At 38.7% G+C, this 26,452-nt stretch overlaps 1 protein-coding gene across 2 annotated transcripts in view; it reads left to right on the forward strand.

Moving 5' to 3' along the window:
• wdr7 (WD repeat domain 7) overlaps positions 1–26,067 on the forward strand; it is a 68,141-nt gene extending 42,074 nt beyond the window's left edge. For both annotated transcript variants that reach the window (XM_086053655.1, XM_086053656.1), the window contains 8 exons: positions 6,566–6,793; positions 13,837–14,023; positions 18,496–18,613; positions 20,306–20,455; positions 20,630–20,712; positions 20,803–20,902; positions 22,300–22,404; positions 23,131–26,067. In XM_086053655.1, coding sequence (XP_085909781.1) covers positions 6,566–6,793; positions 13,837–14,023; positions 18,496–18,613; positions 20,306–20,455; positions 20,630–20,712; positions 20,803–20,902; positions 22,300–22,404; positions 23,131–23,334 — 1,175 coding nt within the window. In that variant the 3' untranslated portion in view covers positions 23,335–26,067. The remainder of the gene's footprint in view (positions 1–6,565; positions 6,794–13,836; positions 14,024–18,495; positions 18,614–20,305; positions 20,456–20,629; positions 20,713–20,802; positions 20,903–22,299; positions 22,405–23,130) is intronic.
• Positions 26,068–26,452: the final 385 nt, after the last annotated feature.

Genomic DNA, 26,452 nt, shown 5'->3' on the forward strand with positions numbered 1-26,452 from the left:
ACGACATTAGGATGTGAGAAAATTCCTTTTTTATTTTTACACATCATGGTACTCTACATAGTCATGCCATCGCTATATGACTGTCACTGTCAGACTACGCGCAAACATGTATTCAATCTTCAAAACCTAAAATTGTGGTTGGCTCAAGCCAGTGAGCCATTTGGGCTCTTCAGTCAGTAAACAAGTCAATTAGCCCGTTTCATGACTTGCTATATTCACAATTAAAGCGGAAGTCAACGCAAACATACTTTTGTCAAGAATATGTTCTATGCAAGCCTACTAGTTGAAACAAGGCATTCTGATAATTATTGCATTTGTGGAATAAGTGTTAATCCACTCGTTTTTAGCCATCCCTGGGGGTGGCCATTTTGTCTTCTGTCAACAGAAGACAGAATGGCCGCCCCCAGAGATGGCTAAAAAAGAGTGCATTTTACTGCTTAATCTATATTCCACAAACACAAAATTAATCAGAATGCCGTGTCTCAACTAGTGGGCCTGGTGGGAATATATTCTTGAAAAAAATATGTTTGGGTTGACCTGCGCTTAAGCCATAAGTAAGATGTGAGTCCATCATACAACGCATGCACCCCCCACAACGCCTTGCTGTTCGCCACCACACACACAACCACTACTTCCTCATCAGAAACATTCATGACTCTTTGCGCACATGCACACAATCACATCCAATTTGCCCATCCCCCATTATGTGAACACTATCACTATGTTCATCCAACCATAGTAAGTGCGTGAGAGCATGCATTCGACAGGGAGCACGTGAAAAAAACGAATGACAAAGGACGAAAGTGTGATGCTTATCGGGTGAGGACATTGTTGTCCACAGTACTTGACTATATTATAATAAATCACTGCCAATTTTAAGTCAACTTATCTTACTATTTAACCCTAAGATTACAGTATTTTCCGGGCTACAAGCCGCACCTTTATATAAGCCGCACCCACTCCATTTCTAAAAAAAAATAATGAAAAAAAAAAAAAAAAAACGTATATAAGCCACACCTTTATATGAGCCACACCTATCTACGTTGTAAAATTAGATATTTACTGTATCTACAGAACAATTTTGTAAATGTACAGTTTGATTTGTTGGTGCTGTTTGGACTTATCTTCATATGGAGTTATGCTGGCGAAGGCGCCTGAAATAGTTTTTCGAGTAGATGAAGTTTCACCTTGGGTCCCACTTCTTGTTTGAACTGCTCATACAGGGGCTTGTGACGGCGATTGCAGCAACAACGGTGAGGCACTGTTGGCAAAGGATGTTTTGTTGTTCTGAATCTTCCTTTTTATAGCCGAAATACTTTCATATTTTGGATGTTGACTTTCTTTTGGGGACTAAATCCACTGCCGCTTCTGCCGCCTCCTCCATGTCGCCTGATAAGAGCAGATAACAGAGTGGAGGGGGAGGGGCCGGTGACTGATTGGCCGGAAGGAGGGGGTGAGCGAGACAGGCTGTGTAAGAGCACGGAGTAGCTAGCTGCTTTTTTGAAGAAACAAAAATTTGCGTGTTCTAAGACAAAAACAAGTTAAAACATCGCACGTCCTACGATGTGCATGCGCACATCGCAATCGCGACATCGTGCAGGCCTATTACATTTATACATTTAGTGAATGAATTACATTGTTTCATGTAGGTGAAAGTCAATGTAAAGTCTCACAAAATTAAACCAACAAAACAAGTCAGTCTAAAGAACCAATATGGACTTTTGTCACCATGGCAGATTATGGCAACAAGTAGGCCATGGTTGCCATATTTGTGGAGTTAATGGAAGACTTGCCATTGTGTTTGATAACTACCACTGGACCAAATACGTATTGATGTCTTCAATTTTGTACTGAAGAAACAACTGAATTGATAAATTACTTAGAACCGATCAGTGATCAAACCTACCTCTCCTTTATTTACAAGCTTGTAAGTGGTTTGTTTGGGGTATCTCAATGTTCCCCATGGCCCTGCATCACAATCGAAACCCACCGCTTCCCATCATACTTTTAAGGGTTTCTTATGAGCACAGATTCTTGTCTGTCAGTCCTAAGACAATAAAATGCATTTAACCTTTAGACTGACTTAGGCAGGTTCGAAGGGCAATAACCACTTTAAGATTTCCAATTGTTTTTCCTGTGGCTTTTTCCTTTATCATCTTAATTGTGTTTTCAATTATTTCCCAAGCTTTACTGTCCCCTGACATTCACTCTAAGGACGGAGTGTATCCTTGACCAACAATGTATTCCATAGCACAAAGCACACTTGTGTTTAAAGGAATTTTTTTCTTGATTGTGCTTTTCCATGGACTACTATGTCTTCTGTTTACTTTCTCCTTCTACCTGCTTTCGTTCTCACATCAGTTTCCTGCTGATATTGATCCCCTTCCCTGAGTCCCGAGTGATCAAGTTTTACCAGCCTCTTATTGATTACCAATGGATGCAGAGCCATCGTGTAGGATTGGAGGTTGATAGGGTTACCACTTTTGAAGTGGGGTTTGGTAAGCTTATCATGTGTTCGCATTCAGGCTTCCCAAAAAGGAAGATTTTTTATTGATATACGTTCATAAATTATGTATAACTGTTTTTTCTACCGCAGGTACCGTATACACAACATAAAATAAATATTCATATTAGTCCAAAATAACTTCAGTACCCCAACCAATCACATTTTTAAAATAACGAAAAAATAATTGAACAAACCTATTTTTTTTTTTTACACACTCTCAGTTTGATGGTAAGGCGTCAGAGTGAATTTCCAAACCCACCCATATTGATGGCAAATGCGTTCCGTTACAGAAACATTTTTTTTTTAAATTTAAAATGGCTGACCTTACTATGACCCTGCATCGCATAGTGGCCAAAGGTAGAATCCTGATCGGTTATTGTGCCTTTTCGTGCTGTAAATCCTTGTTGTGGCGTAATGAAGTCACATAGTAAACTAGCGATATGTCACACAATCGTTGCCATGAGTACGACTTCTTACAACTTCTTCTGCTTCTATTTCTTCTTGTACTTTCTTTTGGGGGTTGGCAATTTTTTTTTTGCAAACTTTTATAAAGAAGGCAGCCATGCGGTGGTAATGCATGTCTTCTTCCATTTCTCCTTTTTTGTCCTATTTGTCCTTCTTCCATTCTTCTTCCTCCTCCATTTCTTCTTCGACTTCTCCTAAAGTCAACACAATTAGGGAATGGGGATTTTTGGTGCCAGTTCGACCTTTAATTTTAATACATCCATGTTGCGCCTGAGTATAAGTCGCAGGACCAGCTAAACTATGAAAAAAGTGTATGTTTGGTTAAAAAAAGTATGGTAACTTTTTAAAAATATAAATATATCCCACTCTTAAGCCGCTTCTACTACTTGTGCCAGCCTTTCTTCCATCCATCCACTAATCCATTACTTGCCCTGTCTCCCTCATATTCTCTGTCCGCCTGACCTTAAAAAAAATATTGTTGCATGAAATCATTTTCTTTCTCTTAAAGATAATGTTATTTAGCCAGGTAGCTACTTTTTCTTTCCATTTGTTTCCATTCCAATCCATTGATGATTTAGCCAAACGTAGGCAAGTGCAGAGTAGAGCTTGTTCGTGCCCCTCTTTACTTTATTGGGTTATGTTTGGGAGCAGGTTGACCAACAAATAGGATTTAGATACAATGTTATTATAATAGATCTTTCGGTCGTGAAGGAAGGAGATCGATGGCCTTCAAAAATCAATCATTTCTTCCACATAGGCCGAGAGACCGCAGGTAGGATGAGATTCACCCAACAACTGTCCGCAGACATTTCATTTCATAAATAAAGTTCAGAGCATCTGCCAGTCTTAAAAAAAAAAGAAAAAAAAAGCTTTTACATTATCTAAAATGGCTACCAATGACCCAACTGTAAAGTTTGGCTCTGTCAGAAATAGTTAATCTCATTGAAGGTCCAAAAATAAAACCATCAACCTATCAATAATAATTCATCAGTTGTACATATTTTGATTGCATAATAAAACAGCTTTGCAATTGTTCAATCAGGTGATATTATTAAGGGAGATTTTGATTAGATCATAATAGAAAGACTGTGAAGTGAAGGGATGCTCACTCAAGTTTAATCAAGCAATCAATAATTTTTAGAAGACTCATGTTTCCCTAAATTGCATATAATATCTTGATATATGTTATCAAACGTAATATACCCGTATCTAAATGTTTTCTCATGCTGCCATAACTTTTTCCCTTTCTGTAAATCAGAACTTTTTGGGGGATTCTGGTTGGAAGTCTATCTCTAATTCTGTTATCTACTGGCCCAGTCTGGCCCAGGGAATGGATGCCATCTGTAATCCATTTATCAGAGCCAGCCGCTGGGCCTTCTTCCAAATGACAGCTGGCCGAGCAATCTCATTATAAAGAGCACCAGGATATAGTATGAAAATATGGGGGAAGGGGATTCTGAGGGTCTGAAAAATTGAGTAACTAACAAACAGCGGACACATGACTCCCCCACATTTATATGAACCGCTTGACAACATCTTTTAGATGGCCATGTTAATTTCTTTCAAATGTTTCTTATTTAAATATTCATTAAATGTGTAAATGTATGAAATATGTATTAGTATGAAACGTTTTTACCTCTTGGTGTTTATATATCTACATCTTTTTTGTTGTCTTAAATATGTGATAATGTTAAATGTTTATTTTGTTATAATTTAGATTAATATACTGGCTTGTAATTAAGGTGAACAACTTCTAATATTTACCATGTGAACCTGGTCTACGGAAATGGTGGACCAAGATTTTGTGCAGCATTTGTTTGAACTTAACTACAGATGAAAATTTGTCAGATGGCAATTGGTTTTGGAATTAGAACACTTTTTTTTTTTTTTTTTTTTTTTTTTTTAAATTATATCCCACCGGGATGCAAAGTTGTCTTTCCACCGCATACTGTAGATCTTTTTTTTTTGCACAGGACACAGATCACAGTTTTTCCCCCATCCAAATCAAATGTGTATTTATATCAATAATTCAACTGTCATTATCTAAATATTACTGGAGCTGTATCAAAAAATCAGCTTCAAGTAAAATAATGTTTGATTAAATATTTTGTCTTTATATTTCTTTCTGATTGTAGTAGTGTATTAACGCCCGATCTTGGTGTGGAGTTGCTGACAGCTAAATTTATTGATTTTGGTGTGGGACCTGGATGCCCTGTTCACAGCCATCCTGTGATACATAGTGTTTCTTTTGCTACTGAATACACACTTACTAGTCAACAGCAAGACCACACAGTGGCTACCTCTCTCTTTGTATGTTCCTCTTACAACCTCCTGCTGCTAGTGTGGGAGGGAGGTTGGAGGGTGGAGTGCGGGTGGGTGTGGTTAGCAGGCGCTTTGTTCCCTGCAATACAAATTAGTTGCAGTGATTTCCTCACTCACCCAAAGACAGAAAATCTGAAATAAAAATCTAATGTGTTGGTGGTAATAGGCAATTGCATCCACTCTCTCTCACGCTTTCGCTCTGACTCTCTCTCTCTGACTTTCTCTCTCTTTCTCTCTCTCTCTCTCTCCCTCTCAAACACACACACCTACACACACAATTTATATATTGCCCTTATTGGGCTTGTGAGCTTTTTAACCATGTGTGTAAGAAGCTCTCATCTCCTACTGTGATTTTGACACACACAATTCTCATGAGTCTGCTGCTGCAGTTCCCCGCTGTGCAGGTTCTGTTATATACTGTACACACATACACACGCAAGGTTCTTTTTAGCTGTTTGTGAACACAGTGGGGACACACACAAATACTCAATAGACAGAATTGGCAAAAGTGTGTCCAAGCGCATGAGTCCAAAAAACAGACAGCTCTTAGAATACCTGTGTATTGTGTATTTTAAAAAAAGGCTTCCAGTTGAACAATAAGGTGTATGCCTGCATTTGTTTGGCTGTTAATGATGGCCGATGCCCTGACAATTGAAGTACTGTATGCCTTGTATTGTATCAGCTTCATTTTGATTCAATACTTCATTCATTTTGAACACATTTCATAGTGAGAAGGATTAGAGAATCGTAACAATTCGAGAAAGTCAGCCGAATAAAATGTTGAAATCATTTTTCTGTCTTTTTATGGCTTGATAGTTTTCATTATGTAAATCATGGAAATTAATAACAAATCCGAGTTAAAGCAGATTTCAAGCATTTGTGAAAGTTTAAAAAAAGAGATTGCTTGTGTGTTTGTAGTTCAGTTAGGGTATGTTTGTAGTTCAGTTATGGTAATGACCATGTACAGTATAATGTGAGTACACAGAGCTGATTATTTGTTATATATTTTACTCTGTTTTACTGTGAAGCTCTTTTCAGAAATAAATCATCACAACCTTTTTTTTGGGGGGGGGGGGCATTTATATACAGTTCCTCTGTAGTCCCCAAGAAAATGATTCAGACTGTAAAAATGTTTTAGGTTTATCATTTAGTTTGAAGCCAAATATATCTTTGTAATACGTATATCAATTGAAGTCAAACCATCTTAACAGTTCATATGAGGTTTGCCAAATTTCAAACTCTTGCTAAATTCTCTTTGTCTCTGTGTACAAGGCTGCCTCTCGAACCTTCCACCAAATGCCAAGAAGATCTCCAATTCGTATGAGGAGCGCCGGAAACAGGCCACTGCCATCGTTTTGCTAGGTGTCATCGGGGCGGAGTTTGGGGCTGAGATTGAACCTCCAAAAGGTGCAGCACGTACTCGGGCCGGCGGGCAAGTCCCTGAAGGCTTTGGACCAACAAGTGGCGGTTCCTCAAACTATTCCCTGGCAAGACATACTTGTAAGTAACTGAGACCACAAACATTATTAGTGTAGGGATAAACTCTTGTTATCATGCCAATATTATGCCTTTTCCCTGTTTGAAAGTTACTATTCTTATATATCACTCTTGGATACATCAATTACAAGTTTTGCTGCAATTTCGAGGGATTTATATTACCGTAAATTGGAACTTGGGGCTTAAAACACAACGTGAGCTATGCTGACCTTGTTTCTGTGACAAATTGAGCAAAGATTCATTTAGACAGCAGTTAAATCTTATAAACTCTCTTAGTTCTGCTCACATTTTGCAGAAGTAAGACACTTCTAAACCAAACTAAAACATGACATTGCTCTTTCCATGGTTCATTAGATCATTATTTAATACAGTGCCACAAAATTCAACCGCAATCCTTTCCCTGATGCAGGTCGAACTTCGAACATCTCCTTTTATACGATACAATCACAGTTTGATCACAAATCTAGAATCAATGGGGGAAAAAAATCACTGATGGATTAAAGGTGAGGGGGAGGGTTGGGATTGATTTTAATCTGCCAAACTTGACACTTTAAAGAGGTTGGCGCTAAACACACCCAAAAACACACTGATTGATCTGAGCCTGTGCCACATGGAGCCGACAGCACTTGAGCCTCAGTGGGCATCAAACCTGCACTAAGCAGAGCTGCTCTTCCAACCTGCTTCTCCTGAGCACTGATTGGTTCTCTCTGGGGGCATCCACCCAGAGATGGTGCCTGTCTACCCACTGATAGGCTGTAAACCATGGTGATTTTAGCACAGTGGTTAGCTCACCTGAATTGACTCAACACTTAAAAGTTTAACCCCTCTAAAAATCTCATACTTGAGTAATATATTGAACTCTTCAGTATGACACAGTCTGTACTGTAACTGTACTCCAGTTCCATTGTTTTGGTTGGCTCGTCTTGCAGACCATTGATGGTTTTGAAAGAAAGTTGACTTGACATTGATTGATCAACAGTAATGTGATGAAATCCAAGTTGACATCAACTACTTGCTGATGACGACATTATTTTTTTCAGTGTAGTGCTCTAATTAAAAAAATAATAATCCAAGAGGAGGTAATGCTTTGCAATTATATACTGTATATATATTCACCAACAATGGACAGTTCTTACATGCAGAACATAAATACTACAATAAAAGATTTCATTTAGAGTAATCTGTCCTCATTCTCACAACAGGAGTCGGTTCGGCATGATGGGAATTTATATTTTTCTTAGTGATGTCAAAGTTAAGTATGGAGAATAATTTAGATTTTATAAAGCGTAAAAAAAAAACCTCAACTCAGTTTTATTTAGTTCCAGTGGCAAAAGACCTCTGCTCACTTTGCATCCAAACTTAGAGGAGAGTCACTGTCGCAAAGACAGACTTTTAGGTAATTTTACTTTAAACATTTGCTCGACGGCTAATTGGAGGAATCCCAAATAATTTGCGCACTTTGCAAAGCAAAATTCAAATACCATATAAGTTGTACGTCTTTGGTGTATTTTTCACAGGTGTATTTTCAGGAAAAGAATCGCATTCAAGGATCAAAGAAAGCTATTAGAACAGTCTTTCAATCGAAATGTACTTTTTTTCCCACATTAATTCCAAGATTTTACTCAAATATCTGGTCCGAGCTTCATCAAAAATTGTAATTGAAAAATACGATTAATCGCGATCAATTAGGGAAATTTTGTGATAAAATATCTTTTGAAATGTAATCAATCACTTGACAGCGCTAATTTTTTTTTTGCACAAAATCTTGGGCCTTTTAGTGTGTGCTGGAATAATTCTCGCTCTCCTTCCGCTTTGGTAGTGAGGGCCAAAAAATTATTCAAAATCCATCTCGAGCTTAACTCCGCCGCTTAACTAGATCTCCCTCAGTTTCTAGAGCTGCACATTCTGAAGTAGAAGTAGTTCAAAACAGTTACGGTAATTGTAAGAGCCACATCTTTTTGTCATTCTCATGTTTACAGCAGGTCTCCATGAGTGGCAGTGCAGGTACTTACTACTCTGTACTGCATAAGCGCAGGTATATGTGATTAGGACTTCCATGAGGGTGGAAGGTCATGCCGTTTTTACCGCTTGCTCACTCCGTTGAGTTATCCAGCAGCATCAAACAGCATCATAATTGTTTATATATTGTATGTTCATCGCTTGTATTATTCAATTTGTGGGAACATCACCGTAAAGAGAGAAATAGTATGGACAATTCTCAATAGTGTCCCACACCCATGTGGAGCAACTGCAGGAGCTAAGGATAGTTGCTTTAGTAATGGCATAATTTCATCTGGCACACTCATCTGTTGCTGCAAACGCTTCCTCCCAAAAAGGTAATTAGCAGCTAGTCAACATGATGCATTATATCCACCCCTGGTTGATACTACTCTCAGAGAATGTCCATGTTTGCAATATAATTCCAGTAAGTTCCTCTCAAAGATATTACATGTGAAAATGTTGTTTTTACATTTTCATTCAGGTCTCCTCAGTGGTTTTAGCCTCATTCGATCAGTCTGTCCTTCAGCCTATTCTCATTCAGTCTATTGTTTTTCTCTCTCCGTCCACCCCATCTCGTACTTCACCTGTCTCTTTCATGAAATTGAAAGATGGATTGCTGTTGTTGGCATACAGTGCTATGTGTGTGTGTGTGTGATAAATGGGAGCTGTCTATCCAGAGAGAAGGTGGGTACAGTAGTCTACACAGCAGTGTATGGATTTATGTTTTCATACGGTGAGAGAAAAAATGTAGAGGATGGAGGGGGAAATTGAGCCTAGGCTGGAAGGAATGACGGACAGATGATGACAAAGGAATGGTTGGACGGGATAAAAGAGACAAACTGTCCATCGTGTTCTTTCTCTGGACAATTATCTCCGCCGTAAATGTCAAAATACTGCAAGTCCCTACAGGGGTCCATTCATCATGAATGGTGGCATTTTGAAACATTCATGAGAGCTGATTGGAAATGGAGTTTTTTTTCTTTTGTCGTTGTTGTTTTTTTGTATAGCACTTGGCACACATTTTAATCAGTTACATTTTATATCAGTCATTCGGGATCATATTGTTGCACATAACTGAAATTCAATTTCATCCCATCTGCTTAAAATATGTTTTTAAAGAATATACATCAGTTTTTGTCAGGTGTAGTGTAGGCTGTATGTCGTAACATTAGACAATGAAGCTTTATTCATGAATTGTAAGACAAGACAAGACCTTCACTCTTTTTAGTCCTTCTGACCGAGCCTTTATCCACTGAGTCCTTAACATTGATTTACCTTCACTCAAGTAACAGACGAAAACAGGATGACAGGTGGAGGAAAGAAAGTAAAAACTCTGTTGTTTAGGCAGTTAAGTTGGCCCTGTAAATTAAAATGGACCAATCTGTTTGCTGTTTCACACTCTTTTCTTTCACTCCTTCCTTCCTGTCTTTGTCTGTTTCCTCCTACCAAACTCCTGCTCTAATTACCCACTCGGTGTTAATGTGACATGTTTACTACTCTAACGAACAGCCCATTATGGCCGACTGATGCTTTGTCAATAGATATTGAGTCATTTGAATCTAGAGCCTTCCTTTAAATAAAGATGTCCACCAAGAGAAATGGACCTCAGTGGGGACTACTCTCACTTTTTCTTCACTGATGTTAGGAGAAGAGCTGCAATTGAATCTCTAGTTTTCCTTGCTTTTAACCATAAAAAAAGGCTGCAAAGTGAAAGTCAGCTTAAACTTTCAAGAGTTACGTACGCACAGGGATACAAACTAGAACCGCCCACCCACCACTTTCGTCATCATGACCTCTGACACGTGTTCTATGTTTGTGGTAAATGGTGTTTTTTTGGGGGGGGGGGGGTTTCCACTATGAGAAGAGAATTTGCATGCAGGGATTTGACTTTGACCACTATGACCCCCACATCGCGCTCCTCCCCTAAGGCCTCCCCAACAGTCACCCATCCAGTTTATATACTGGTTATCAGTTTATGTGAAACTAATCGCTCTCTGGAGCTCGGATTGATTTGCTGTCAGAAGCAGGAGAACAATTAAGTTAGCAAATGAATGTTTGCATATTTAACACAGAGACTACAAGGACATTCAACAAAAGCGTATTAGTTTTGCTTTTACTGTTTGATATTTATTGAATTATGTATGGAAAGATTAGGCTGGTCTTTATCTTACCAGTTGTCAACAAGTCACAAATAACCAACATGTTATTAGCGCCCACTGAAAAATGTCCATGTTATTTGCACACAAATAACCAACAGGTTATTAGCGCCCACTAAAACATGTCCATGTTATTTGCCCTGAGAATACAAATTAGTCTTAAATTGTGGCTGAATTAAATGTTAATGACGGGGAATGGCTCACTAAAGCTTGTTTGAAGACACACATGTTCAAAAGTAATTTAATATTAATAGCTTCTGTGAAAGAAGAAAAAATTAAGTTAGTACATCTCACTGTGATTTATTAATGGAGAATTGGCTTTTGGATGTGGCAACTGTACAAAGATGCCTCAGAAAAGTAAAATTCTCACTATTAGCAATCAAAATTCTGCATTTCAAAGATACATAATTTCACTAACTTAATGTTGAATTGCTCTCTATTGTTACAATAAAGTGAGCCGCAGGCGTAAGTTTCAAAATATCTGCGGTCACAGTCAAAGGCCTTTTAATATTTGACAGTTTCAAAATGCATAATTGATTTATTATTAATAGGGCTGCCAAGATTAGTCACTAACTTACCTATGAAATGTACAACAAGGACTCGTTCATATTTTTGTTTTTATGCCAACCGCAGTATTTATACTATGTTTACAGTGCCTTGCAAAAGTATTAGACCCTGTTGAAATTTTTGACCTTTGGCCACAGTTCAGGTTTGAAACTTGAAGGAAAATGTGAAAAATCTACACCAAATTGGACGCAATCATGAAGTGGAACAAAATTTCGGCATATTTTTACAAGCAAAAAACTGAAAAGTAGGACGTGTGAAATGATGCACTCCCTTTTCTCTCAGTGCAGCCATCTGACTCCAGAAGTTCACTGCTCATTTCTGAATGATCCAGTGTTGACCTAAATAATAAATTAAATGGAGGTAAATAGAGTCCACCTGTGTAATCCAGTCTCAGTATAAATGCACCTACTCTGCGATGATGTCAGAGGTGTGTTAAAAGAATATTAGGGAACAAACAGCATCATGAAAACCAAGGAACACACCAGTCAGGCCCAGGATAAAGCTGTGGAGAGGTTAGGATATAAAACGATTTCACAAGTTTTAAACATCTCTTGGATCACTGTTCAATCACTCTTGTTGAAATGGAGAGTGTATCAGACCACTGCAAACCTACCATGGCCCGGCCGTCCTTAACTTTGAGCCCAAACAAGGAGAGCACTGATCAGAGATGTAGCCAAGATGCCCAATATCACTCTGGATGAATCTGCAGAGATCCACAGCTAATCTTGGGGAATCTGGCCATCTGACAGTTATTAGCCACACATTGCACAAATCTGGCCTTAATGCAAAAATGGCCATTTCTCAAAGAAAACCATAAAAAATCCAATTTGAAATTTGCCACAAGCAGCCTGGGAGACACAACCAACATGTGGAAGAAGGTGCTCTGGTCAGATGAGACAAAAATAGTTTTTGCTAAATGCAAAACGTTAAAACGTACAAGTAACACTGCACACCACCCTGAAAACCCCATCCCCACTGTCAGACGTGATTGTGGCAGTCCAGCCCTAGCACATAAAGTAAACACTGGATAATGATGTGACACTCATGGAAAAAAATATGACACACTTATTTTCTTCAATTGCTTATTCATTTGAATGCCTGACAAACAGATGCACTATATAAATAATATTGTATTATTGTATTGTATTGTTTTGTATAAACTCGTCAATGAGTTAAAGTGGAAGTTAACGCAAACATATTTTTTTCAAGAATATGTTCTATGTAAGCACACTAGTTGAAACAAGGCATTCTGATAAATATTGAGTTTGTGGAAATTACAAAATGGCCGCCCCCTGGCATGGCTAAAAACGGGTGAATTTTGCTGGCTTAACTCATATTCCACAAAAGCAATATTAATCAGAATGCCGTGTTTCAACTAGTGTGACTGCTGGGAACATATTCTTGAAAAAAATATGTTTGGGTTGATTTCCGCTTTAAGCACCATTTTTGTCAGTTGCAATTCTGATGTAAGAACTTAAGAGAATTTGAGCATTATCAAGAAAACCATGAAAATTGGTTAATGTTAGCTCTTAAAATAAACTCCTATGAGCTGTTTTTGTTGTCATTATTATGTCCTTGTTTTCTGTTAACATTTACCAACACTCTAAAACCAGGTTCTGGTGTTAGAGTTGACTTGTTTAGGCTACTTCCCTCTATATCACTTTGCTGAGGCTCTGAGTTCCACTGAGCAAGATCTACAGGCAGTCACTCACCTGGGAGAAAGCCAAGGGGGGTGGGTTATGTGTGTTTGGGGGAAGGGGACGTTATTGATGGTTGGGGGATATTTTTTGGAGCCTTAATGGTCAGTGGGTCCCCACAGAGGCTGGCTCAAATGTCAGGTCAGCTATGAAATGACCTCCATCTCACTCAGTTGCTTCATCCCGTGTGGACATGTTGTATTTCTACTCGCACCTACCTCAATTGCGTTTTAAGGCGTTAAATTAATCCGAATGATTTTCATCCTTCTGAAAAAAATCCTGACAATTTAGTAGTACCGGTAAATTGTTAGAAAAGGTAGGAGCTGCTTGGATTAATGTCCAGCAATGTAAGAGATGGACTCAAAATACAGTAATAGCAAGTCCTGCTATGACGCATTCCACATATGGTGGAGCTGTTGGTTTCAAACATGGTCAGTTAGTAGTTTCAAAAGTCTCATTAATATAAACGAATAAGTACATCAAAAAATATCTGTAGTTTTTAGTCTTCAGTCAACCTAACGTCAGTAGACCGAACCTCTCGATTGTGAGACAAACTAATATAAGTCAATTTCAGCTACTTTTCTTCACTGATGAAATATTAATTTTCATTGTTGGACTGTCTCAGGTAAGGCGCTGACCTTCCTGCTACTGCAGCCCCCCAGCCCAAAGCTTCCACCACACAGCACAATCCGTCGCACTGCCATCGATCTGATCGGCCGAGGCTTCACCGTGTGGGAGCCGTACATGGACGTGTCTGCTGTGCTCATGGGACTGCTGGAGCTCTGTGCTGATGCTGAGAAGCAGCTGGCCAAGTGAGTCCTTCTGCACATAAATGTATATATTTTTTTCCACATAAGGATGAGCATGTGCTGAATTTCCTGTGAACAACTTTTATTTATTTTTTCAGTTTTAAAACATTTGCTAAAACTGTTGGAACTTTACTTCTGATGGATTTGAGACAGATGTCCTCGCTGATGCTTTAAAATTGAAATCAATGACGCTCAAACATTGGTATTCTCTTTCCCATGCAGCGACAAAACATTGCAACATATACACCAAGTTTTAAAGGGGAAGGCACCGCAAATATATTTTTTTCAAGACTATGTTTTATGCAGGCCCACTAGTTCAAACACGGCAGTCTGATGATTATTGTGTTTGTGGAATATGAGTTAAGCAGCAAAATCCACCCATTTTGAACCATTTCTGGGGGCGGCCATTTTGTCACTTCTGTTGACTAAAAATAACATCACAAATGCTCAGATAACAACCAATCACGCCGTAGCCTCAGAACACAGATGAGCTGTGATTGGTCGTTACCTGAGCCCTGAGCAACTGTGACAAAATGGCTGCCCCAGAGATGGCTAAAAATGGGTGGATTATTCCAAAAACGCAATATTTATCAGAATGCTGTGTTTAAATTAGTGGGCCTGCATAGAACATATGTTGGAAAAAAAAAATGTTTGGGCTGATTTCCACTTTAAACACATCACTCACCTTTATCTTTATGAAAGTGCTTCATTAACTCGTTCACTACCATTGACGAAATTACGTGTCTTTTCACAGTCCAGCCATTCAAGCCCAGGAATTTATTTATATATTTTTTCAAACGGTAGGGTAGAGTGTCTGAAAATATCTGATTGTTACTTTGACTGGTGTTTACATTTGATATGTATACCAAACAGACATATGAAATATGTTGTATGGTATTGTACTGTGTAATATGGTGAAAGGCTGCACACAAACGCAACACAGCACTTGAGCAACATTAAGCTGACACTAAAACGTGGGATCTAGACTTTAATCTGATTGCAGGACATTACTGTGATGTTGCATTGTCTGCATTGCACTGACATGTCGGCCATTTTCTGTGTTCATCTGTCTTAGTTAAATGACCACTTCCTAAAATGATACCCGTGCCTTTATATTGAAGGAAACGTTTTCTAAATCCAGCATTCATCGCTCATTGTTCTACCAATGTGTCGACACAACTGTTGTCCGAGTCTGTAAAGTGCGATTTGGGATTTTTGTGATGCCGAGATATGATTGGTAGAGGGGATGTCAATCATACAAGCAGTCAATGCATTGTTTAAATAAAGCTTGTAGGTTGTCTTCAGTTACTCTGGCTTCCTCCCACGTCCCACTAACACGCCTCTAAGGTTAATTGAAGACTCCAAATTGTCCTTATGTGTCAATGTGAGTGTGAATGGTTGTTTGTTAATATGTGCCCTGCAATTGACAACCAGTCCGGCTGGGATAGACCAAGCCTCTTGCCTAAAATCTTTGAGGCTCCACCTCCCTCGAGACCCTGAAGAGGATAAGCGGTAGAACATGAATGAATGTAGTTTTCAGTAGGAAAGAGAATGCATTTCACAAAGCCTCATCTTGTGTCTAGCGCATCATACGTGAGATAAGTGAGTGTGTCAGAAATCGCTATAGTCTGCAGGAAATGATTTTGTTAAGGCTGAAATCCGAGACGCGCTAGTCTGGTTTAATGAGTATGGATATGTCTGCTGTCTGTTGGGTGCGAGTGTGTTTATGTGTCCATGCAGAGGAGGAATACACACAAGTCTGCCTATTACATTTCAAAGTGAAGACAGCTTCAAAAGTCAGGAGATTAAAAACAAAATCTCGGGAATGCAAACAGTTTTGACTGTGAAGGAGACATTCGAGCCACATGCGTCACCTTGCTGCCGTCATTTGTGTCCAATGCCTTTATCTAATTATGGATAAACAACCACCCACTTCTCCACTTGCTCTTTGTGTTTCATTTAAAGTTTTGCAATAGAAATAATCTACATCTGATACACACACTCACAGCACTCTGCTGCACATCGTTGCTGAGGTTATACATGATTTTGTTTGAAAAATACACACAGATTGTTTGGGGCGGGATACCGTGGCTCACACTATTCCTGTAGTTTAAGTAAGGAAAGAAGAATGCAGCGTATGAGAAGTTGAATGTGTAACTGGATGAAAGGAAGTGCATGTTCACACAGAAGCTTGTATTTCCATGCAGCTGAATGGCAGTGCGGCTCTTTGTCCCTGTTGCACACTACTAGTCATCAATACACTCCTTACAGAGCGCCTTGTGTGAGTGTGTGAGTGAAAGTGATAATCCTTTTTTCAATTCGTACAGAATGGGAAAAGCCCCCGTTGTGGAGGACTTGCACAAGTTTTCTACATTTTCAATACCAGGCCACTGGTCTGCAGACTGCTGCTTTACCTATTGCGTTCATTTCTTTAAATTTTTTTTTTGTAAAATAGACAATGTAATTTTGGTAACATTTCCAGACACATCAACTTGAAATGAAAATTGAATACATTTTGTGATAGTGTTCTTTTTAGTTTGCCCACAGTGTTTTAACGCACTAAAAAGTTAGACCCTATCATTTTAGCCCACCAGAAAGCCAGGCAGCCTGTAATTTCCTCAGAAAGTCAAACGTTTAACCTGTCAAGTCCGTGTGGTGTTGATTTCTGGTTGCAGTGACTCTCACAATGTGACTGATGTTATTAGCTTCTTCCTCACACATAACAATCAATATCTCCCTTTTATCTCTATATGCGTGTGTGTGCGTGTGTGTGTGTATTTGGCAGGGGGCTCATTATTGAGTGGATAATCTCAGTATTGTATTTGCTATCAAAGCACAAAGCAAGCTGGTTCTTCCTCTGAACTCAAGTAAAATGGTAGTTTCATATAATTCCAATACATCACAAATTATGAGCAAGACGAGAATTATCTGTACCTAATATGTACATTTGTTGCTTAACCTTTCACTTAACTCCTTCCATTGATTATGTCAAAAGGTTGACTTGTATTAAATGTTTGTTCTGTTGTTCATGGGCTTGAGTTCAATGTATTATACATGTGTATGTATAGCCACTCAAAATAAATCTAAAAAGAATTGTTGACAGTTGGATAATCAAGCTAAACTGTAAAAATACGAATAATTTTCTTCTTCCTTTTGTGTTGTTGTGTAGAGTGGAGTGATGACATCGACATCTAGTGTGTGCGCGCGTGCATGTGCATGTGTGTGTGATCCCCAATGATAATGATGATTCAGATTATTTCATTACATGTACTTAATGTTGGTCATTAACCTCATTGGTTTTCTGTACAATTAGCTGCCTGTACTCCTGCCTTATATCAACTTTGTGACTGTTTTCAATTACAGCCAACACTATAAATGAAATTAAACATTTCAGCATTGCTGATTTATTGCTAATATATTATCCGCGTTAATCTTTGGCTGTGATCTGTAATCAGGAGAGATGAATCGTGCAAGTCACCCTCTTCGCTCGCTCCCTCTCTCTATTTCGTGCTCTTTCTCTCCTCCCTGACTCTCTCATTTGTTAACAAGGCCTTGCTCGCCCTCCCTTGCCCCTTTTTTTTTTTTTTTTTTAACCCCCTTCTGTCACACATATACTGTACACTCGGAGAAATGAGGTGCCAGCTGTTAGAGTGTGTGTGTGTGTCGTGTGTCTAATTCCTGTTGCATTGTGGGAGTCCATTATGCCGTTGCCTGGTGAATGGCTGCCATTGACTCAGCCTTGACATTATAAGCTGCCCACTAATCTCTTCACTTCATATATTTGTAAATCTCTGTCTCTCTCTCTCTCTCTCTCTATCTCTCTCTCGCCCTCTTTCTCTCTCTCTCTCTCGCCCTCTTTCTCTCTCTCTCTCTCTCTCTCTCGCCCTCTTTCTCTCTCTCTCTCGCCCTCTTTCTCTCTCTCTCTCTCTCTCTCTCTCTTTCTGTCTCTCTCTCTCTCTCTCAGTCGATTTTGGTCATTCACTACGAGTCTGTCATTTTTATAAATTATTGACCAATATGAAGTATTAGTACTAGCTAGCTTTCTTTGACGATGCTCAACAAACATGCCGGGTTTTTTTTCTTGAAAAGTGATTCTGTGATTGGTTTTGGAGATGTGAGAATTCTGCTCGATGCCAGCTGTATGGACATGCTGCTATTATTATGTACAGAATGTTAATCAAAGTCCCTCATTAAAAACTGCCCATGTCCATTTCTGCTGATTACAGGTAAATTATGTTTTTTACCAAATTCTGTTAAATTTCCAAGAATTGGGCCTGACTGATTTAATATGTAAATAAAGAAATATATATAAATAAATGTAAAAGTAATTTTTAGCCGATGTTTGAATGGCTATAATCGTCCAGAAGATCATGATTTTTTTTCCGCATCTTCACAGTCTCAATGAATATGAAAAAAAATCTGTCCCAGTATTACCATTTCAGTCAAAACTCCTCTTCCTCTCTCTCCATCCGTAGCATAACCATGGGTTTGCCGCTCAACCCACCAGCAGATTCGGCTCGCTCAGCTCGACACGCCCTCTCCCTTATTGCGACTGCCCGGCCGCCAGCCTTCATCACCACCATTGCAAGAGAGGTGAGACGTAGTCAATTCAAAGTGCCTTAAGATTTTGACAGAAATATATTTATTTACAGCGGAACCACAAGTTATGATCTTAAGTGTTTTCGTGTGCCCATTTGTAACTTGAAACGTTCATAAATCGAAGTAATGTTTCCCATTGAAATGAATGGCAATGCAATTAATCCGCCTCAAAACTAAGTTATTCTTACCTTTTTTTTCATCAATGTTTGTATACGCACACACACACACACACACACACACACACACACACACACACACACACACACACACAGTGGTACCCACTAAAGTATTCAGACCCCTTGAAATGTTTTACTTTGTGTCATTGCAGCCATTTTCCAAAATCAAAAGAGTTCATTTATTTCTCATTAATGTACACTCAGCACTCCATCTTGAAAAAATACAGAAATGTAGAAATCTTTGCAAATTTATGAAAAAAGATAAACTGGAATATCATATGGTCATTAGTATTCAGACCCTTTCTAGCGACCTTCATATTTACCGCATTTTCCGGACTATAAATCGCGGTTTTTTTTTCATAGTTTGGCCGAGGGTGCGACTTATACTCTTGAGCGACTTATTGTGAAATGATTAACACATTATTACCTGTATATCATTTCACATGTTATTTTAACCCACATGAAGAACATAAAGATAAATCCTAAAACCTATTAAAATGCATGAATAATTTAAACGGTTAAGATCTAATATTGTGTTAAATAAGTAATTAAAATAGTATGACAAAAAGACAATTTGATTGTCTATCAATCCATCTATACAAAATAGTGTACTGTTACTTTAAAAGGCGCCGTGCATGGTCTTGCATCATCAGCCAGCCACATACACGCGCACAAACGAGAGCGGAGGAGAGAACAGATAATTACGACCGAATACAAAAACACTTCTGGAGACTTGGAAACATTCTACATGGTCGGCGATAAATAAAAGACTTATTTAATCGATCTACGGCCGTTTTGGTGCGTTGATAGTTATTTTACCATTACTTTCTTGTAATCCTATATGTGTGGATGTTAGCTAAATGTTACCATCGTAGCTCGGTTGAAATGTGTACTAAGCGCACAATTTTATTAATTTGATTTATATGGACACATTTATTTGCGTTGTGCAACAGAGACAACTTGGATTCCGAAAATGGTTGGGGCTGGAGGGGGGTGGGGGGGTCAATTTATACTCCAGTGCGACTTATATATGAAGGTATATATGAGGTCGAAGGAACTGTCCAAGGTGATCAAAGACAGAATTGTGGCAAGGCACAGATCTGTCCAAGGTTACATAAGAATTTCTGCAGCACTCAAGGTTCCTAAGAGCACAGTGGCCTCCATAATCCTCAAATTGAAGAGGTTTGGGACGACCACAACTCCTCCTACACCTGGCTGTCCAGCCAAACTGAACAATCCCCAAATCCAGGCGTGAAAAACTTGATGCATCATTTCCCAAGAAAACTCATGGCTGTACTAGCTCAAAAGGTTGCTTCTACTCAATAAATGCGTCAGGGTCTGAATACTTATGACCATATGATATTATCGTTTTTCTTTTTTAATAAATTTGCAAAAATGTCTACATTTCATGTTTTTCTATCTGTCTGGAATAGAAATGTGTTCTGTTTGAGCTACATTATTGTTCTGTTGAAACAAATGTATTGATATTATCGGTTTAATATTTTTGCAGGTCCATCGATACAATGCAGCCCAGGCGAACTCTCAGTCACAACAGAATGTTCACACCACCACTCTGGCTAGAGCCAAGACTGAAATATTGAGAGTGATTGACATCCTGATAGAGAAGATGCCTGGAGATGTTGTTGACTTGCTTGTTGAGGTAATCATATTAAGCAATGATAGTCAGCACAAGATGATGAGATTGTACACTTCAGGGTTGCCGTGACTATTACAAATATTATAGATTACTTAATTTTCATTTCCATTATAGAAAGACACAGAGCTTGTCAATAAAGTAGCACCTCCTCCCCATCTTATTTTATCTTATCCTTAGGTGATGGATATCATCATGTACTGTATTGAAGGATCTCTGGTAAAGAAGAAAGGGCTGCAAGAGTGTTTTCCTGCTATTTGCAAGTAGGTTGTGTGGAAGTGAACTAACTCCTTCACATTTGTTTCAATATCATATTCAGAGTTTTAATGTTTGATTGTTGGGACCCTCCTCAGGTTCTACATGGTGGGTTACTGCGACCGCAGTCACCGCATTGCTGTCGGAGCTCGTCAAGGTTCAGTGGCCCTCTATGATGTACGCACTGGAAAATGCCAGGTAGGTTAAGAGACAATTGTCTGAAGACCATAAAAATAAAGATTCATAAACCTATCAAGCTTCCCCTTTCTCACCATATACATCCATTCCATTGATTGATTGGTTGGTTGTTTATGGACTCAGGCGTTATATTGGTCTCATCAGTTATTTTAAACACATTATTCACACTATTGTTTTCACCATACCTGCTATAATCTAATGTTAATCAAGTCCATTTTGTTTTCAATATTTAAAGTTTCCATTGATTGCTGTCAGGGTTGAAGATACCATTGTGTTTCAAACAAATCCCATTCATTCACACCAGCACTGTGTACATCCAAAAGATGTAGCAGTCTGCTAATAAATCATTTTACAAAAACATTACAAATCTACGTAAGTGTAAGGATTTTATGTTCATCCAGCAGTTTTGACACCACATAATTGATCACATAGAAGCGATGAAGGGATGAAGCAATGGAAACTAGGGATTGGGATGTTGCCTAAAAGCAGGCATTGGAAACCTAAGACTGAATCATGAAAACATTGGGGGGGAAATGATTAAGAGGTTTTGAAAAGATCAAGATTGGCTTGGAAGGCTGAAAAAAAAATCTAATAATTCAGCCAACACAATTGGGATATAATATAAGGGAGAGAACCAGGTAAAATATAAGATTTTCATTTCATTGTGGTATTATATTTTTCTTCTCTATAACCACAGATAGGCTATTATTTCGGGGTCTTGGCCGCCCAAGGCAACATGCCTTAATCTCATCTAGTGGTGAGCGTTTCTAATCCCAGTCACAGGCAGCGTCGGGATGGAGATTTCTGCGAGGGCCTTTATTGTGTTACACACCTTTCATCTGGTGGGACACTTTATTCGGTTACGCACAATGCAGCATTGCTTTATTTCGTCTCGCGAGTTCTGGTGGCGAATGGCAGCATCTGTTGGACCCAAAACTGCCCCTGACCTGATGGAATTATCTTGCTCAAAGCAAACACCTACTGTCAAGAAAAATTCTAAGATTTTCTGCTTGCTGAATCTTCGTCGTATCACAAAATAGAATTTATTGAATTTTGACGTTAACATGGTGTGACAGCATCCAAAACCCAACAAAATTATTTCCAAACTGTTACAAGTCAGCGAGTGAGAGAAATTTTAAATGCAACACTTTGACTATACAATGTCCTGTTCTCAAGTGGGTCTCTTCCTAATATAAGATTTGACTTTCAATGTGAATGAATTTGGGTGAAATAAGATAAGAAACAAGATCTGCCTGTGATACATGGGGCCTTTAACTTCATTAAAAAGTCCATCCCTGTTACCTGGTTTGATCATTTTGTATTACCACACAGTGGCCCAAATGACAAATTTTACAGCTTCCACTGTTAACTGTGACTCCTTCTCTGTTTCTATCTAGAATATCCATGGCCATAAGGGCCCAATCACAGCGGTGTCATTTGCCCCTGATGGCCGTTACCTGGCAACCTACTCCAACGCTGACAGCCACATCTCCTTCTGGCAGGTAAATAACATGCACACATTGCTTTATTATTCTCTGCACAATGTAGAAAAGGTTTTACATAATTCCATTTTATGCCCCCCGAAAAATAGAACCATCTATCAAAGCTGTTTTTAAAACAATTTGTAAACCAATTGCAAATAATGATAACTTAGTTTGTCATAACATTTATTATAGTAAAATAATATATACTGGTAGTCAACCCTCGCTATATGTTGGGGTTAGGGCTCAAGACCCAACCCGAATAGTTGATGCCCCTATGAAAATGTTTATAATTGCATATTCAAATGGTTTAAACCCTAAATATAAACCAATAATAATCAAGTCACTCCTTTGTCAACAAAATATCATCGGTTCATGGCTCCCAATTGATAGCTAGCTGGCTTGAATAGCTACTGTATGTGATGGAAGATTCCGCTAGAGGTCAGGTAAGCTGACGAGGCTCTTTGTGACGTTGATGCTGGAGCAAGCAGAGTAGTAAACTTCTCAAGATGATGCAGAGAAATGTCCTGGTCGCCATTGGCAGTGGTAGAAGTTACCAGCTGATCAGCTGCTAACAGCTAGCTAGCTGTGGCTAGGTTAGGGTTAGCTGGCTGCTTTGTTAATGCGATTATGTACATTATGTCTGTGTGTTTGAGGAAGAGTCAGAGAAAGTAATTTATTTAAATATTGACATTTAGTAAAGAAGAGTTTTTTTTTGTTTTTTTTTACTTATATTCCCCAACTCAGATGAACACCAGTCTGCTGGGAAGCATCGGGATGTTGAACTCAGCCCCTCAGCTACGCTGCATTAAGACCTACCAGGTTCCTCCGGTCCAGCCGGCATCTCCTGGCTCCCAGAACCACTTGAAGCTCGCTCGCCTTATCTGGACCTCCAACCGGAACGTCATCCTGATGGCACACGACGGCAAGGAGCACCGCTTCATGGTTTAAATTGAAGTTGCTGCTATGAAGTTAAGCTCTCGTTCTTGTATGAATCACATCAATGTCTAGCTTCAAGGTTTTTGTGGAGCCACTGTGAAAAAAGCTATTAATCTGGTCACTGAAGTTTTATTTTCAAAATCATGTAGAGTGAGGCTGAGATTGAAGGCTTAAAAGCAACCAAACCGTTTTTAATAATAATTATCAGTAGTCTTACACTTAAGAAAGAAAGGACCCACTTTAAATTTAGGTTCATATGTGTATAAAGTATTGTTTTATCTCTCACAGTGATGCTAATGAAGGAATTTATTTGATAATACAGTATATTTATTTGATGAAACACAAGGCTAATATTAGAATTGGTGTTCATGTTGTTTTAGTAATTTAGAACTTCGTCATTCCTAATTATTTGTTAGTTTTCCTCCTTAGTCATAGTTGGAGCCATCAGTGGTCCAACCATTCATTTCTATTTATTTGATGTCAGCCGTTATTATGCCAGCAAATTGGGTTTTGTTCATTGTGTAGAATTTTTAGGACACTATTTTATTTTATCACTGGATAAATCATTCCACTTGACATCTGTGAGTGGGCGCCATTAAAATATGAGTTGTGGTTTGATTCTACATCCATGTCATCAGCCATTGCTATGGCAATCATTGCACCTTCTTTTATGGAGCAGAATGGGTCAAACTGTAGGGTGGTCCTCTCTTAAGCAAAAGTTAAAGGTTGCTCTGAACAGGGCACATTAGTTGTTAACTTTCCCTCCATGATAATATCCGCAGTCATCGTTGTGTAAATAAGAAAGAGTGTATTATTTCTTGCCATTAATTGACATTTCATCACAAGGAATCAAACATGAAGAAGAAGCTTTGCGGTTTAAGACATTTACATCAGAGCCCCTCTTAAAACCATGGCCCACATTTATATGATAGTTCTCTTTCCATTAACAGATTTTGAATAAACACATTTAACAGTAGTAGGATGAGCTTTAGTCCCTGTCATGATTGAAAAAAAAAAATAGTGCTGAATGTTCAGATATTTCAAGGAAAAGGGATTGTGTTTTGTCATGCTAATAACACGCTTCCTATTATCAATTTTCTTCATTCTACTAGATGAAATCCCTCCATACATGTACAGTATTAATATCAAAGCTTCCATATAATGTACAGGTAGTCTAGTATTGATCTTGCACAATGTCTTATTTGTCTCTTGTGGTGTATGTGACTGCCTGAATCCCTGCATGGCAATGGATTCCTCGTTACCCATGCTAAAGCTAACAAATGTACTCATTTGATGACATAATTAGAAATAAAAAAGCATCTCACTATGTCTTTGTCAATTACCACTGGAGGTTTGCGCTACGCATACTTGCTGCTTAATACTACTACCCTGCAACAGAAACATGAAAATGACACAAATGCTGAAAATATCAGCACAGTTCCGTATCGGAGAGAAAGTGACAAGTACGTGTGGCATGCCAATGACATCACTGCGATTCCTGGCTACAAGTGCAACCGAGCACAATTGTGATGATTTCATATATATTTTTGCAAATAATCGTTACGGTCTGGACCTTTTTTTGTCTCGGTGTTTTGTTTCATGCAGAGTTTTATGCAGTAAGAGGTAAATATTGGTGGATATGTGTATACAATATATTTATAAAGTGATGAGTTTGTGAATAAGTAAGTTTAAATTGTAATATCATTTAGACAGTTTGAATTTAGTTTTTGAAAATATGTCTCATTGTCTTGACCAGTTACACTTCCACTCTCCCTACAGTCCTTGGTTCCGCCCTCTGTTTTCAGTCAGTTTGCAGTGGTGGTGTCAGAAAGCTTCTAACACTGATACACACCTGTAAACACAAGTGTCAAAGCTTTTCACGAGTTTCGTCTCAGTTTAGTTGAGAAAAAAAAAAAAATCCAGTAATTCATCAGACTGCTCTTGAGACTTCCTCAACAGTACAGTGGCTACAAAAAGTCTCCACGGTTAGGTTTTTGCGATATTTAAATAAATAAAAGTGATGCAATATAAATCATTTCAAAATCTTTCAAAAGCATTTTTTTTGTATGCAATCTGGCATTTGAACAGGGGTGTGTAGACTTTTTATATCCACTGCAATTCTAGAGAGCATTGAGATCTTAATCTGCTCAAGGGTTTGAAAAAAAAGATGTGGGTTTTTGTTGTTGTTGGCCTCTCTGGGGAAAGAAGGTGAGAAAACGAAGGCAAAGAGGAAGAGCTGAAGAGTAAGTAACAAGTGAGGAAGACCAGTCATCCAAAAAAATGAAAACATTCCTTGATGGAGGAAGTGAACCGAAGTAGCATAAGTGGCATGATGCAACGTGGTAGAAACCTTTAGGCTTACAACACGTGATATAACAGCCCCTTATTTCCACTCAACTGCATTATAATGGCAAATTTTGACAAAGGTGGTGCACAGTTTAAATCCATTTTACCAATTGTCCAGACTAAAAAATATTACATAACCAAAACACGTCTTTCCACCTACTTTCTTCTAAGGGAGGATTCATTCTGGAGTGCTGTATTATACTGTATCGCTGTACCTTATCAAGTGGTTTGCAAATGTATGTTGTGTTTGTGTGCTGTCATGATAGTGATACTAACTTATGTGTGTATAGTGCTTGCATGTGACCTCTCTGTAACACAGTTTGAATCCACTGTGTATCAAATAAATGTGTAGTGGTAAGCTGTGTTCGCTATGTGACGAATAAAGATGGAACTAAGACACTCTTGTTTATGCATCACTTATATTCCATATATTCTTGCTAGATGCTGTTCGGTCATTGAGGATTTTTTTTTCCTTACTTCGGAATAATGAAAGATCAGACATTTTTTTTTATTTTTACTTTGTGAATATGTCGTGTTTAAACATCTTAAAACGACACTTCTTCATAGTGCACCCATCCATTTTCTATCGCTTATCCGGGATCATAGTCGCCGGGACTGCAGCTTTAGCAGGGTATCCCAGACTTCCCTCTCCGCAATCACTTCTTCCAACTCCTCCAGATCCCAAGGTGTTCCCAAGCCAGCTGGAATAAATAGTCTCACCAGCGTGTTCTGGGTCATCCCCGGCCTTCTGCTGGTGAGATACGCCCGGAAGACCTCACCAGGG

Source organism: Filicampus tigris, chromosome 15 (genome assembly GCF_054856515.1).
Source record: "Filicampus tigris isolate MCC_2025a chromosome 15, RoL_Ftig_1.0, whole genome shotgun sequence".
NCBI lineage: Eukaryota > Metazoa > Chordata > Actinopteri > Syngnathiformes > Syngnathidae > Filicampus > Filicampus tigris.